The following is a 15221-nucleotide window of genomic DNA, read 5'->3' on the forward strand; positions in this document are numbered from 1 at the left end:
ACTAGGAAAGATAAAGTTGAGTGACAAAATTCACTTGTTTGCTGATAATATACCCTCTCTTCTTGAACCCTCATACAGCCACTCTCTTCACAGCAACCTTATGTTGTCTAGTCTACAACAACCTTATGATGTATGTTGCAATTTTATCTGAGACCTTCGTTTGAGGCTCAGTAGTGAGTCTGCTCTTTACTAATTAGATCTCTAACCATGTGATCTTTAGTAATAACATTATTGTTACCCTGTTGTTGTTGGAGTGCCTTCCTTAAGAAGGCTAATGATGTAGCTGTTGGATTTGTACTTTTATTATAATCTTCATTGTGAAGATCACTACTTATCTTTGTTGAGAAGGGCTTATAATGTAGCCCTACCTTACTACCTATCTTCCTTGGGAAGAGCTTTTGATATTATTGTTATCGCTATGATATTGTGGATTGCAGCTAGAGTCCACTACCACTTATTTTGCTCGTTGTTGATTAATTTTATTCGACATGAAGATTATTATCTATTGATGTTGTTGATGATTTATTTGTTTGTTGATATTGCTACCTAATGAAGTTCTCTCCACGTTCACTAGTGCCTACAATTGCTATTCAAGACTGGTGTTGCTTTTAATATATGCGCTTGTTGTTCCTAGCTGGAACCCTTGATGTGCATACTCCAGCTTGACGGGGAGTGTTAAGATATGTACCATGAAAGGGGGAATGTCCCCGTTGTGGTTTTCTTTATTGCTCTATGTCGTTAATTGTTAGTATAAGTTAGGAGGAGTGAGTTGCCAGTTTCCTAGTCTAAGCAATTTTCTGATTAGGTTTAGTTTCTTATTCATATTACAATTGTATTTAGAGGTTTATAAGTAAAGGCACTGAAGCAGATCAAAGCTTGAAGAAGAGGGCAAAAATAAGAGTCACAAAACACTGTTCACATGAACAGTAATTTGGGTCCATATCTCCTGTTTTAGTTTCCTATTTAGTTTAGTTTAGTCAGTTTCTATTTTATTTCTTTCTTAGTGAGCAAGTTAGTCCTTAGTTACTAAAGTCCATTAGTTTCTAATTTCATCATTAGTTTCCTTTTTGGTTACTTTCTATTTTGTAAGGCTTCACTCTCTTCTATATAAGAGAGATTGTTGTACCAATTTCAGAATTAATGAAAGCTTGATGAATTGCAGCCATTGTTGCTCCAACTCCTAAAATAGGATGTCAAACAGTAGAGATAGCTGGGGTTGAGAGGCCCAGGCTGAGATAGCCATTATCCCACCCACATCTATCCCAACTCCATCATTTTCTTCTTACTTTCTTCTTTGTTCTAACTTGCGAGAGAGTGATTTGAGGGTTACTTCAAGGTTGTTTGAAGGTTTGAAGATCAACTACAAGTTCAGATTGAAGACCATCCAAGGAGACCAGAACCGACCTGCCATTGTCAAGGTTTTGAGCTCCATCGATTTTGCCAAGAACTCCCAAACCTGCAGTCAGCTTTCAAGACCTTTTGGGGTTTACTCCAGCCACCAAAAGAGGCCTTCAACCAACACAGCTTGGCCAATGGAGGCCAGTAAAGGAAGCCACAAGGTTTTATCTATTCAGCCAGCAAAACCCTATCTGTGGCATCTGTGATCGTGATTGGTTTCGTACCTACTACTTGGTGGGTTCAAGCCAAATTTGGAGGATAGTTTGGGGATCTTATTGCCACTTTCATGCCAAATTTCAGGTCCATCTGAGCTACTGTTTGTAAGTTCTCAATTTTCTCCTATTTCAGCCCAAATTTTCAGATCCTACCTGGGATTAGGTCCTACGTGATCTAGTCTTACATCAGGCACAACCCATGATAGCACAGCTCTCTCTTAGTTCTCTAATGTTCTTCTCCTCTACAGGTCATGGTTTGTTAGGATCATATTTGTTACAGTGAAACAAGGTGCAAATGCATCAATAAGTTCCAAAATTAATAAACTTGTAAATTAAAAATAAAAAAAGGATACCCACCATGGCACCAATCTCAAGGATTAAAGTATCGGTATCGGTCGCCGTATCGGTCGGCCAAAATTAAAATACGTATCGGAGTGTATTATATCGTATCGAAGATACGCTAAGATACGCTAAAGATACGCATATAAATGGATATGAAACACCTTTTTAAACACTTTTGCATAAAAAATTTGTTAAAAAAAAACTATTGATAATATGTATTACGCATAAACACTAAATTGAGGGCATCGCACTAAGAATTCAAGGTTTGTAGTTGTCCCATAAATGTAAAATCCTTGTTCCCAACCTTGATTTCCACTTTAGTTAGAGAAAAATATGGCTGGCAGCAACTTTGGAACAAAAACCCTCAAAAAATTGTGTTTTCTAAAAAATACCCATCTTGGCCATTATATGACCAGAGCACACAATATCGGTACATACCGATACTCACCGATATGTACCGATCAATACTTACTGATACTCATCGATACGTACTGATACTCACCGATATATACCGATCGATACATACCAATATTCACCGATACGTACCGATACATACCAAAACGTATATTTCACCTCGATTTTATATTTTTCATAGAGTATCACTACGTATCGATGGTGTATCGGTGCATATTGGTATGTATCGTAGCATATATATCAATACGAAAGGATTTTAAAAATTTCATGTATCGTATCGGTGTGTATCGTATCGGCCGGCTAAATTTAAGATACGTATCGGAGGGTATTGTATCGGTATCGGAGATACTTGAAACCATGGGCACCATCCCATCAAAAATATAGAGAAAAAGAAAGAAGAGTACTTCACATAAGAAGACCCTAAAGTGGTATTTGATTCAAAATGAAGCAAATGGATTCATACTCACCCATATCTTATCTAAAACTCCAGAAATTTTTTTTTTTTTTTCTTTTCCTTTTTCATAGTAGTGTGAACAGAAAAAGATATTGTTTTAAGAACTTGGGATTCCAAAAAGCTCCAGAACCACAACCATACAACTGATATAGGTAGTTAATGGAACTTTACAACATACTCTGATTGTCCACTTGAAACCATACTTCTTTCTAGTCAAATGTGAAGTCTTTTATGGTAGCTACAGAGACCAAAACATTTTAGAAAATTTCAGCAGCAATTTATAGAAATTCAAAATAGTCATTAAGATTTAAGCATACAATATACCAACCAAACACAACTGATGTAAAACAAGAGGTCACTCGATCATCTCACCTGGAAAGGACAAGGAATGAGTTTGCCAAAAAGGTCCTCTTTCACATCCGAAGCACTAATTGAATAAGCAGCATTCTTCAGCCCCCGCGAGACAAGATACTCCTCAGCCTCCCTAGGAAAGGAACAGCCTTTGAAAACACTAGCAGGAGGATCACATACCTTCCAAACAAGAACAATATGTACCGGTTAGTCCATTGTAAACTGAAATTTTGCATAAGAAAGCACATTTTTGCTAAGTTGCAGCTTTTAGAATCTTCTTGAATCTCGACCAGCTTTATGAATCAATCAAGACTCCAGAATTTAGGAGCTGAGGTCCTAGGGTTTCCAGCACCCATCAAAGGCATAAAATACAAGAATCCAGTGGAATGCTTCGTGTGGCCCCAATAAGTATTTACCAACCAGGATTCTAGAATCCCATCAAAATCTATGAAGTAATGGCTTAACCGAACATGGCCTAGGTGACTACATTTTCCTATGATTAATGTTAGAACACTCGGGTGCCACTAGTTTCTATTTACTGAGGTGTGGCACTTTAAAATTTTGAAAAATTCTAAAACTGAATTGTCATACAGGATCTTATGGTAAAAATGGCCACATCAATTTTTGTCATTCATTTCCCCTCAGTTAACGCACGTATAAAGCACAAGCCTTCCAAGCAACAGACTGTGCTCTTGGCCCTTTTATAAAAAAATAAATAAATAAACCACTCAGTGCACGAGACCCCTGCTACTGCAGAGTCTGGGAGGGGCAATGTACCCAATTGGACAGGAAAACATGAACTCGGTGCATAGAACACAATGAAACATTAAAAATGTATAGTAACAGAAAACTAGATCAACAAATGAGAGCAGTTCAGAGGGGTAGCAAAGAAATTACAGAAGATCCAACTTGAGCCTGGCAATCACTTAAACTCTTGTAAACTCCAACAAGGTCCCCTTTGCGGACGATATAGAAAGTGTCCTTCTCCTCCATGGATGATGCAAAGTCCAACTTTGGGGAGCAAGATGCACGCCCACCATGTGAAGTGGAGTAACATTGAACAGGGAATCTCATAGACATGAAACCTACATTAATGGCTTTAACACGAGCATGTTGTATCGATCTTATCCATGATGAACAACAATAGCCATACAAAGAAGTCTTCACAATGAAAGGTCGATTCCTGGAAAACAGCGCCGCGGAAGACACGTTCAACAAGCAGTTCATCACAGACTAGTTTCTCACTTCACCACCTTTCTGAAAGGAACATTATTACTGTTACATTTTCTTAAAGCAAAAAAAGTCTAAGTTCAGGAAAGGCAAAAAATTCAGTACTGCAACACATTTGGGTATTATTTGGTTTGAAAAATGAAAGTACAAAGGTCAAAAAAAGGGGGGAACTGTCTAAATTTGGGATGAGAAACATTTGGGCATTTAACATTTCCATTCATAAAAATTTGGGACAAAAAAAATCATCAATATATTCATGAATAAAAATGTTATGTTTTCTATTCTTGTTTTCTAGACAAGTCACGACTACCTATCATCAAATTCTAAAAAATATGCAAAAAAATAAAAAAGGAACAAAATTGAACTTCTCTGTGATCCAAAACTCCACCTAAATTCAAGGTGGGATATAAAATATCTTCACAACTGAAGTCAAAAGAAAACACCCAATGGATTCAGATAATACCCGTGGAAATCCATCTTGAAGATCAAGCAACATTGTAAAAATTTAAAAAAAAAAAAAAAAAAAAAAAAAAAAAAGGTAAATAGCATTTAAGAAAAAAGGTATGGATTACGTCTTACCAAGTCTGAACTCTTGAAGATGGAATCCAAAATCAACACGGGAAGGATTCTCAATTATCCAAGAATCCAACAGAAAATGAAAATAAAAGCTAGAGAAATACTCAGAAATATATTAAAAACGATATTAACCCGAAAAAAAATTACAAAGAGATAGAGAGAATGGGGATAGAATGTGAGACGAATGGAAGAGAACAGGAAGGAGCTCTGGGTAATTACAGAATGTTGTTGCTGACTTGCTGCAGATTTGTTTAAGGAGAAGTGGGTCTTAGAGCCAGAGTGGGGAGAGGGCAGACGATGAAGGAAGAATTTGGAGAGAGAGAGTGAGAGAGAAGCTCAGGGACTTACCAGGTCCGGCGGGGGTGGGAGCCGTCAGCCGTGAGGAAATCGAAAGTGAAACAGTCGCCGCCCCTGATGGAAGGCAGGGGGGGGGAACGGGGGACGGCGACAATTGTGGCTCAATATTTGAACTCTGGTCGGAACTCTGAAGCAGTGTATTACAGTTGGGTTGGGGGCTTGGTTCACAGGGAAGGGACGACGAGACCTTGGTAAACGGATACAGTTGAGTTGGGAACCTTGGCCCGCAGGGTTTCAAAAGTCGGTGAATCGGATCTGAAATCGTCTGATTCGAACGATTCTAAATTTTGCAGTTCCAAATCGGGATATTTCGGCCAATATCCTTCGGAGTCGGTGGGTTTTTCAGATCAAATGGCGGATTCCTAGGTTCTTAGGGCCGATCGGACCGATTCTGAGCCAATGTAAATCGGATTCTATCACCGGTTCCTATTTTAAAACCCTAACTTAGTGGCACGAAGCAGATACAACTCAAGAGTCTCAGGCCTAGGATTTCAATTTTTTTTTCTTTTTCCTTTCTTAATTTTGATAAGGATAACATGACATACACATAATAGGTCTTGTCCCAAGTAGGCCTCGAATATAGCGGATTGGAGGGCTAGGATCTGGATCCGGATCCGGATCTATTATCCATCACTAACTCTGTCTAGTTGTGTTCTACTTCGTCATTGTTTTTGCCATTTGTTTCATTTCGCTTCTACTTTTCATTTTCCTTATTCTTGCTTGGGTCTATGTAGTGAACCCCATTAAGTTGGGATAAGGCTTTGTTGTTGTTGTGAAGTAGTATAAAAATCTTTGAGAAAATTACGTGATTACCCACTATTGGGTTTACAGAAATACCCACTTTGGGTTGGACTCAACAGATTTATCCAAAAAGACTTTATGTATTACAAAAATGACCAAAACAGTGACAGTCGTACAACTTCACTAGTATGTCTACGAGTTGGGCATGCATCATCTTCCCATTGGTAAAAAAATTTCTGATTTCCATTGTATGTTGCTTCACATCATTGAGCGCATAGGAAGTCTTCGGACTATGGAATACCGAGTAGGCGATTTCGCCTCTCTGCGAGTCTATTTAGACGTTCGTCTTGGTGAGATCTCAATCTCTTCCATTAATGGCGTCCGAGATAGTTCATCAAGGCTCAACAAAGATCCTCTCTTAAATTGCGCCATAATTGGGGTGATCTCTGCCATGAAAATGCTCGGGATACAATCTATTGGTATATTGCTCTCTCTTGAGAAAGGATTCCCTTTAGGGAGTGGTCTCGGATCTAGTGCATGCGAGTGCCGCCACTACAGTTCTGGCTGTGAATGAGATTTTTGGTCAAAATTTGTCCAACTCAGACCTCGTTGTCACAGGGCTGGAATTGGAGGCTAAGGTCTTAGATTACCATGTCGATAACATAGCATGGGTGATCATGGGTGGGTTTGTACTGATCTGGTGCTACAAGCTGCTTGATTTTATCTGATTTTCTAATCGATAAGGAGCTGTCTTTTTTTCTCGTCACTCCTGAATTTGAAGCTCAGACGAAGAAGATGAGGGATGTGTTGCCAACAGAGATTGAGATGTCACATCATATATGGAATTGTAGCCAAGCAGGGGTGCTTATGGCGTCTGCGTTGCAGAGGGATTTAAAAGTATTGGGGTCGGCATTGTCGTCGGATAACATTGAGGAGCTGAAGCGAGCACCTCTGATTCCTGGGATGGGAGATGTGAAGAAGGTTGCAATCGATGCGAGAGCATTCAGGTGTACAATTAGTGGCACAGGGCCTAAAATAGTTGCAATGACGGATAATGAGGAGAAGGGGAAGGAGATTGGGTATCGAATGGTGGAAGGATTCATCAATGACGGAGGTTCGGAGACTTGATCGGGTTAGTGCTAGGATTCAAGCTGAACATCGGATGTTAAAGAGCCAATTGTAGAAAAGCATAGAATGAAAATCAGGGATTTTTTTAATGATTGGAAGATGTACATATCCAACTCGTAGGCGTACGTACGACTGTTTCTGTTTTGGTCATTTTTGTAATACACATAGTTTCTTGGATAAATCTGTTGAGTCAAACCCAATGTGGGTATTTCTGTAAAAGTAAACCCAATAATGGGTAATCATGTAATTTTTCCAAAATCTTTTTGTTAAGGCATTGAGCGACAGTGAGGATCCAATGGCTGGGGTGCGGGGTGCATGCCGAGGGCCTCCCAACCATTAGATCTTCATTGCCACTCACTGCTCACTATAGAGGATTTGAATCCAGTGTAGCCTAATACGCTTCACTATTTAGCACATGGCACTACATGAATAAGTCCATATGAGAATAATGAAGTAAATAGTAGCTAGAATTACAAAGATGCCATTTTGTACTTTATATTCATCTCTATCTAACTTGTGTATTGTCAAATGATAAATATTGAAGCATTATAATTTAATAAGCATAGTGAAACCTAAGACCATTTTGATTAGAAAAAAAAAAAAAGATCTATTTAGTATAAAAGTGAATGTATTTTTTAGAGTGTTTGAACATAAACATATAATTGTTATTTTTTTATCTTAAAAAAAAAAAGCTGCATATTAAATGTGAATTTACTAAATATATTGATGTCTCAGATCCATAGTTAGTAAATACACGTATTATACATGTGTAATATGTGTCTCCGAACTTTTTCATTCAAAAAATCACAATTTGATCCAAAAAATCATTAAATATGTGTATTTTATAGTCAACCGTATTATACATGTGTAATATGGGGTTGTAAGATGGTGATTGCAATGTTGAGTTTGGGAGGGCAATTGCAATGGCGGCTAAGGCAAAATTGCCCTTAGTGAATGAGTCCCAAATAAAAATGTAGGTTTATTCTAGTAAGCAGGACCGCCATTATTTGGGGGACCTGCACCAATATTCCCTGGATTAAATTTCGAAGGAATACAAGACATCATACCCCAACAATCTCTTTCTCCTAAGTGGTAATAATCGATTATGGAAAGGGATGGTTCCTCAAAGATGAGGGACGGGGATTGGATATAGATAAAATGAGTTATAGATTGATTTGTTTAGAGAGAGAAGGAGAGTTGAGAGTTTTTATCTATTTATTGGAGACGTATTTTTCCCTATTTTTCATTTTTAAATAGGGTAGACTTTGTACATAAATATAAGAAGGTCAAAGCAATTTGCCTATTCCGTATTTCTAATAGTAGAATTGCAGAGATGATCTCCTTTCAATTCCTATTAATCTAAAATGACTATTGAAAATTATCCAGATGTAGAAATCCAAAAGAATGGGAAAATGATTCCAAATTGAAAAAGTTAGATTAGATTTAAGTGTTCATGGAAGCATGGGAGATTAGAATTTAGTTGCAAACAGTCAGTTTTAGTTCATTATTAATACCATAATAAACTCGTATGCTTGCTTCCGGATTTTTATTGGCAATCGTATTAAACACGTACTGTATCATTGTTGTATGCATTTTATTGAGCCGGATTTTTAAAAAGTATGATTATCGTATCGTCCATTTAGTTGTCGTATCCACTCCCATATTATAGTCATTCCCAAACTAACTATGCTCAGGTCTCATGAAGTTAAAAAAAAAAAACTCTTTTATTATCAGCTTGCACTTTGCATCCATGTCCATATAAAACCATTAACAGCAAGACAGAAACCTAGAACAAACAGATATGGGAATAAAGAGAAGATAACATATCACATATGAGGGTTTTTTTTTTTTTTTTTAATCATGTTTCAGAGCCCTAAAGAATTTATTGACTGGAGAATGGTGGGGGTTTCAGAGGCTAGCGGCTCTGGTGTTCTGGGAGGACAGAATGCTCGTGATGAGACTGAGGAGGACGACGGAGATAGGGAGGTGACCGATCATGGACCAGAATTTCAAGGTCAAGGGGTGGAGCAGGAGATGGCAAACTTGGCTGCTCCTAAGCATTCTTATGCAAGAGGAGTTGGGAATTGGGTCTGTCCTGAGATTGTTGCTCTTCCAAAGCCAATTCAAGCAGGGAGAAGAGGAAGATTTTTCACTTTGCTTTGATAGGGAGTGTCAATTTTCGTCTGATTTCTTTAGATGATCTTTGGCAAGAAGCAAAAGAAAAGTGGAATTTAAGCGAGGAAGTGATAATGCACCCCTTGGGAAAAGGGTTGTGTTATCTTCCAGTTTCATTGTGAAGGCGACAAGGTAGTGGTTTGGAGGCAAAGTCCGTTGAGGATTGGTGAGCAGTGGATTCTGTTTCAGCAATGGAAACTAGATTTCAACATCCACGAGAAGCAATCCCTTACCAAGCTTGTCTAGATTTGCTTCCCAAATCTCCCCGTAGAATACTGGCATGAGGATGTTTTGCTCTCAATAGCTAAAGCGGCTAGGAATCCAGTGGATTTAGACCTTCATACTCGTCAGGGGTTGATGGGTTATTATGCAAGGGTTCTAATTGAGGTGGATATCTCTAAATCATCTTCAAGGATTGATGAAGTTCGGGTTGAGCAATTGGAACCTGGTACCTCTAAGGTCTTTGGGTTTCAACAAAAAATCATATACGAAGATGGTTTCAAACGTTTTGGCTATAGTAGGAGATTTGGTCACAATGTGGCGTCTTGTAGGGCTGAAGAAATCTGATGATGAGAAGCAAAGTGCCAAGGCTGCTGCGGCTGGTATTCTTGGGGCATTGTACTTTGAAGATGGAGCTAACTCTGCTGGAATTAACTCGGTTGGAGAGAGGAGTCCTTATTTGGAAGTTTCCATTCAAGACGCCCCTCATTTGGCTCCTTCTTTAAGTGTGACTCCTATAGAAGGAAGGGTTGAGGGGGGAGATATTCATGTCTTATTAGACTTTCATAATAAGGTGTGCGCTAATAAGGGAAATACAGGTATGGATGAGGTGGTATCTGATGATGAGATATTTTATAGGTCGGATAGAACTCAATCTGAATCAGATACAGACTCTGGCCAACCCGACCTAGTGGAAGATGAGGTTGTCTTACGTGTGTCTGAGATGGGTCGACTAGATCAGGGTGGTGTGCATGAGAGGGTCGATGCTGGTGAGGCCTTCCTCTCAGCCTCCTCGCATGCAAGTGGTGTTGAAGGGACTGGGTAGGGGTGTGAGAGGGGGTCTTCGAGGTGGTGGAGCTGTTCAAACCACAAGTCATATTGATGTTGTGGTAGATAGCATCCCTGATACAGAGATTTCAGGGGGCAAAGTCGCACTCTCTTTCTCAGAGGTTATAGCAATGGACAAGGCTATGCAAGTGAGGGAGAAGAATGGTGCGATTGGTATTTTAAGTCACCGGAAGAAGCAGGGTGGTTAGAAAAATAAGTTTGACGATAGGGGTGCTTCAAAAAAGTGATTATGCGCAACTTTTATTGAAATGTGCGAGGTTGTAAGAAGGTCTCTGGTAGAAAGGCCTTGCGAACTTTTTTAAGGGAGTCTTCTACAGATATAGTGTGTTTGGCGGAACCAAAGGTTCAGGTTAGCAGCTTCCTGTCCTTATTTTTCAATAAGCTTCGGTATGACACAGAGTTTATCCATAATGAGCGGCAGGCTAAGGTGCTGAACTTATGGATTATGGGGAAGAGGGGTATCAACAGGCCTATGGTGGTTGCTTCCACTAAGCAACAAATTGATGTTATGGTGGATTGGGCAGGGCATAAGGTGGGAGTATCTTTTATGCATGCTAGTAGCTTTAGAGCTGTTCGCGGGGAGCTGTGGGCAGAGTTGTGTTCGCTGCCTATGACATCATGTCCTTGGTCAGTAATGGGGGATTTTAATGCTACTTTAGCTTCTCATGAGAAGCATGGTCCTGGGAGATATAATTTAGGGTCGACAACCGATTGTCAAGCTTTTTTGGATGGATGTATGCTTATCGTTGCCCCCACTCAGGGGAAGAAGTTCACATGGACTAATAGACGACGAGGTCATGTGGAGTTGTTTTGGATCGTTGTTTTTGCAATGAGAAGTGGCTTGATTTGTTTCATAATATTATGCAGTGGAATTTATTATGCATTGCTTTTGATCATTCCCCCCATGTTGGTGCTTTCGGACTTGGTTCCAAAGCCTTGTAATATTCCTTTTCATTTTCACTCTTTTTGGATGGAGGACGAAAGGTTTATTTTTATGGTGGAGAAGGCCTTGAGTATGGAGGTTGGGGGCTGCCCGATATTTATTTTATCTCAAAAGCTTAAGTTGTTAAAGCCTTAGTTGCTTTCTTGAGCTTAGGAAGTCTTCCCGAATTTGAATGAAGAGGTGGCTAAAGCTTCTAATAATTTGAGTATGGTTCAATCTCAAATTGAGGCTTTGGGTATGTCATGTGATTTTTTTTAATAAGGAAATTGATGCTAAAATGGCTCTTTTAAAGGCTTCCCAATTGCAGGAGAAGCTTTGGTTGGAGAAAGCAAAAATTAGATGGATGAAGAATGGGGATAGGAATTCTACATTTTTCTATCTTTCAGTCAAAATGATACGTGCTAGAAATCAAATAAGCTCCATCAAGAGAGGGGATGGTTCTTGGATTTCTGATCCTCAGGAAGTTTCGGCTTATATTGTTGAGTACTATGAGGAGTTTCATGGTGCCTCTCCTGTTTATGATCATAATGATCTACTGGACTATATTCCTAGTGAGTTGGATGATAGGGATAATGCCATTCTAAAAGCAATTCCAGCTATGGAGGAAATCAAGCGTGCGGTTTGGGAGTTTGACCCTGATATTTCTCCTGGTCCTGATGGCTTTCTAGGAAGCTTTTTTAGAAGGTGTTGGGACATTGTTTAATGGGATTTTTGTAGAGCTATCAAGAGTTTTTTCTTGAGAGTTGTATCCTTAAGGGAGTGAATAATTGTTTAATTACTTTGATTTCTAAACTTACAGGGGTTCCTTGCTAGATAAATTTAAACCTATTTGTTTGGCCAATTTCTTTTGTAAAGTTTCATCCAAGGTCCTAGCCTCAAGGCTTTCTATTTTTCTCCCAAGGTTGGTGTCAGAAGAGCAGAGGGCTTTTCAGAAAGGGACGATCATTTATGCTAATATTAATTTAGCCTCAGAGCTGATTAATTTGATGTTCTCTGCGGTGAGGGGAGGCAGTATGGGGATCAAGTTGGACGTTCAGAAAGCCTATGACTCTCTCTCTTGGGAATTCCTTTTTGCGACTCTTAGTAAATTTAGTTTCTCAACCAAGTGGGTGCAGTGGATTCATCAGTACCTTATTTCTTCTAGAATGTCAGTTTTAGTTAATGAATGTCCGATGGGCTACTTTGAGGCTAGTCGTGGTCTGAGGCAAGGGGACCCAATTTCTCCTCTTCTTTTTATTGTGGCTGAAGAGGTGCTTTGTAGAGGGTTAAAGAGCCTTGTGGCTGATGGAAAATTAAAAGCTCTCTCAGGTCCAAGAGGTATTACTACCCCATCGCATCTTTTATTTGCTGATGATATTTTCATATTTATGAATGCATCAACTCGTTATGTGAGATATATGAATAGTTTCCTTTCCAAGTATCAAGATTTCTCGGGTTAGAAATTAATTTGGAAAAAATCAAGTTTTTCTTTGGGAAGGTGGCCCTCACAGGAAGCAATTCATCAATGATTGATTGGACATCCAAGCTGTTTCTTTTCAGACAAAATACTTAGGGGTAGAAATTTTTAAGGCTTGGGTTACTAAATCTCATATGCTCCCTTTCGTTGATAAAATCAAGGATAGGTTGGCAGGGTGGAAAGGCAAGCTTTTATCCATGGCGGGTCATGTAGAGTTGGTGAAATATGTGATTTCAAGTATCATTGTTCATAGCTTTGCAGTTTATTGGTGGCCTGAATCAGTTGTAAAAATGGTGGAGCGATCAGTTTGCAACTTCATTTGGTCAAAGGATATGGAGGTGCAAAGGAAAATTGTGGTTAAATGGGAGGATGTATGCAAACCTAAACAGGAGGGTGGTTTGGGGATTTGAAGATTAAGAGATGTAAATGTTACCTGCCTTTCCAATCTGGTGTGGTAGATCAGGAATGATCATACTGTTATGGCAAAATTTTTAGTGATTGGTTCTTGAATAAAAATGGTTTTTTGAAGGGTAGTTATAAAAAGTCATCCATTTGGCCGGGTTTGAAAAAAGTTTGAAATAATGTCTCTGATAATATTCTGTGGATAGTGGGAAATGGGAAAAAGACTAATTTTTGGTTCGATAAATGGCTGGGGACTCCTCTCTTGTGATTTCGTCGGGAATGGATGAAAATTCTTTTTTCAATTTTTCCTCAAGGGTCGCTGATTTTATTGATAATGGTAGATGGATCTTCCCGAGGGCTGAATTTGTCTTCCTTTTGGAGTGTTTTGCTTTAGCAAAAAATTCAATTGTTCCGACTAATGATGATGTTTGCCATTAATGTCTGTCTTCTTTGGGAATTTTTTTAATCAAGTCAGCTTGGGAGGTGATTTGTCGGCCATCTCCTTCTATTGGTTGGCATTTGATAGTTTGGAGGATGAAGATTTAGCCTTGCCAAGCTATTTTTGGGTGAAGATTGATGAAAGTTAAATTTCTAACTGAAGATAAGGTTAAAAAGAAAGGTATCTCTCTTGCTTCCAAGTGTGTTTTATGTGGTGTTGCTGAGGAGTCTCTTCATCATATTTTTTTCCAATGTCATTTTTCTACTAATGTTTGGAGAAAGTTCTACTACTATTTTGGGAGGAGTGGCCTGTTTTTAATGATGTGGAGCGATTGTTGTCTTGGTGGAAGTTAAATGCGAAATTAAATTCCTTCAAGTGGGTGTGGCTGTCTGGATTTATTTTAATCCCATTTTTTGTTTGGCTGGAGAAGAACTCTAGAATTCATGATGGGATCCAACGATCTATCAAGCAAGTGTTTGCGCTGATTAGAAGTGATATAAACTTTCAGTCTTATTGCACTTTAGGGTCATTCTTATCAATTTCAGATCTTCTGTGTACTAGAAGGACTGGGCTTCAAATCTCTAATCATCAACCTCGAGAAGTTCTTGAAGTTTTCCAGTGTGCTCCAAGGAAGAATTGGATAAAATTGAACACTGATGACTGCTCCCTAGGAAATCCAAGCAAGGCCCGTTTCGCGATAGAAACTTTGAGGTTAAAGGTAATTTCAAAGTGATGATAGGAGTAAAGGCCAATTTTGAGGCTGAATTTTTGGCAGTGATGGAAGGCTTGGAATAGGCTAAAGTTATGGGTGTGTAATGCCTATGGGTGGAGTGTGAATCGGTTGCATTGGTTTTACTGCTCTCAAAGCGGGTGGTGCCTTGGATTTGTCGTCAGCGGTGGTTTGGGTTAATTCCGTTCTTAGATTCAATGGAATGGAAAATCACCCATTTGTTATAGGGAGGCAAACTTCGATTGCAAATTTCCTTGCTAAGTTAGTCGCAAGAAATAACATTTCTGATCCCATCTTTTCTTGGCCAACATTGGTTAAAATGGATTTGTAAATAGACACTTTAAAACGTCCGCATTACTGTTTGGTCTAAGGTCTTATTGTTATTTTTTTGGCTTTAGGGGTTTTTTAGGTCCATTTCCCTGTTGATGGCAAAGCCGAAGGTGGGGAATTTGGTCTAGTCCTCTTCAGCCCTTTTGTGCACTGCTTAGTGCGTGTAACTATTTCATTCTTTCCCATATTTTTCTTGTAAATTTTCTCCCATTTTTTAATACAAGTAATTTTCTAGCGAAAAACATGAGGGTATTTTTCAGATGTAATTTTGGGATAAAACCTCTAAAATGGATAATGACTTATCAACTACTTATCTATCTTTTCAAAGGGAGTGTTTGAATGACAACTACATTATGAAAATTTTAAAATACCAAGAGAGAAGGGAGGATGAAACTTTACTCACAAGGGACTTTGAGTAAATATAAGGAAGTGATATTGAATGTAGGGTGTAGGAAAGTGATAGAAATTGCCT

The 15221-nt window shown here is 38.9% G+C and overlaps 1 protein-coding gene and 1 pseudogene across 6 annotated transcripts in view; one reads left to right on the forward strand and one right to left on the reverse strand.

The window, feature by feature from the left end:
- LOC122069224 overlaps nucleotides 1-5549 on the reverse strand; it is a 69558-nt gene extending 64009 nt beyond the window's left edge. The window contains exons 1-4 of one of the 6 annotated variants that reach the window (XM_042633192.1): nucleotides 5329-5549; nucleotides 4984-4995; nucleotides 4072-4431; nucleotides 3196-3354 (exon numbers count right to left, since the gene is read on the reverse strand). In XM_042633192.1, the coding sequence (XP_042489126.1) occupies nucleotides 3196-3354; nucleotides 4072-4401 (489 nt within the window). In that variant the 5' untranslated portion in view covers nucleotides 4402-4431; nucleotides 4984-4995; nucleotides 5329-5549. The remainder of the gene's footprint in view (nucleotides 1-3195; nucleotides 3355-4071; nucleotides 4432-4983; nucleotides 4996-5328) is intronic. The other 5 variants (XM_042633191.1, XM_042633190.1, XM_042633193.1 and 2 more) reach the window with 5 other exon arrangements.
- An 821-nt stretch (nucleotides 5550-6370) lies between these two features.
- On the forward strand, nucleotides 6371-7261 carry LOC122069228 (annotated as a pseudogene).
- The last annotated feature ends 7960 nt before the right edge of the window (nucleotides 7262-15221 follow it).

This window comes from Macadamia integrifolia, unplaced genomic scaffold (assembly GCF_013358625.1).
Source record: "Macadamia integrifolia cultivar HAES 741 unplaced genomic scaffold, SCU_Mint_v3 scaffold559, whole genome shotgun sequence".
Lineage (NCBI taxonomy): Eukaryota > Viridiplantae > Streptophyta > Magnoliopsida > Proteales > Proteaceae > Macadamia > Macadamia integrifolia.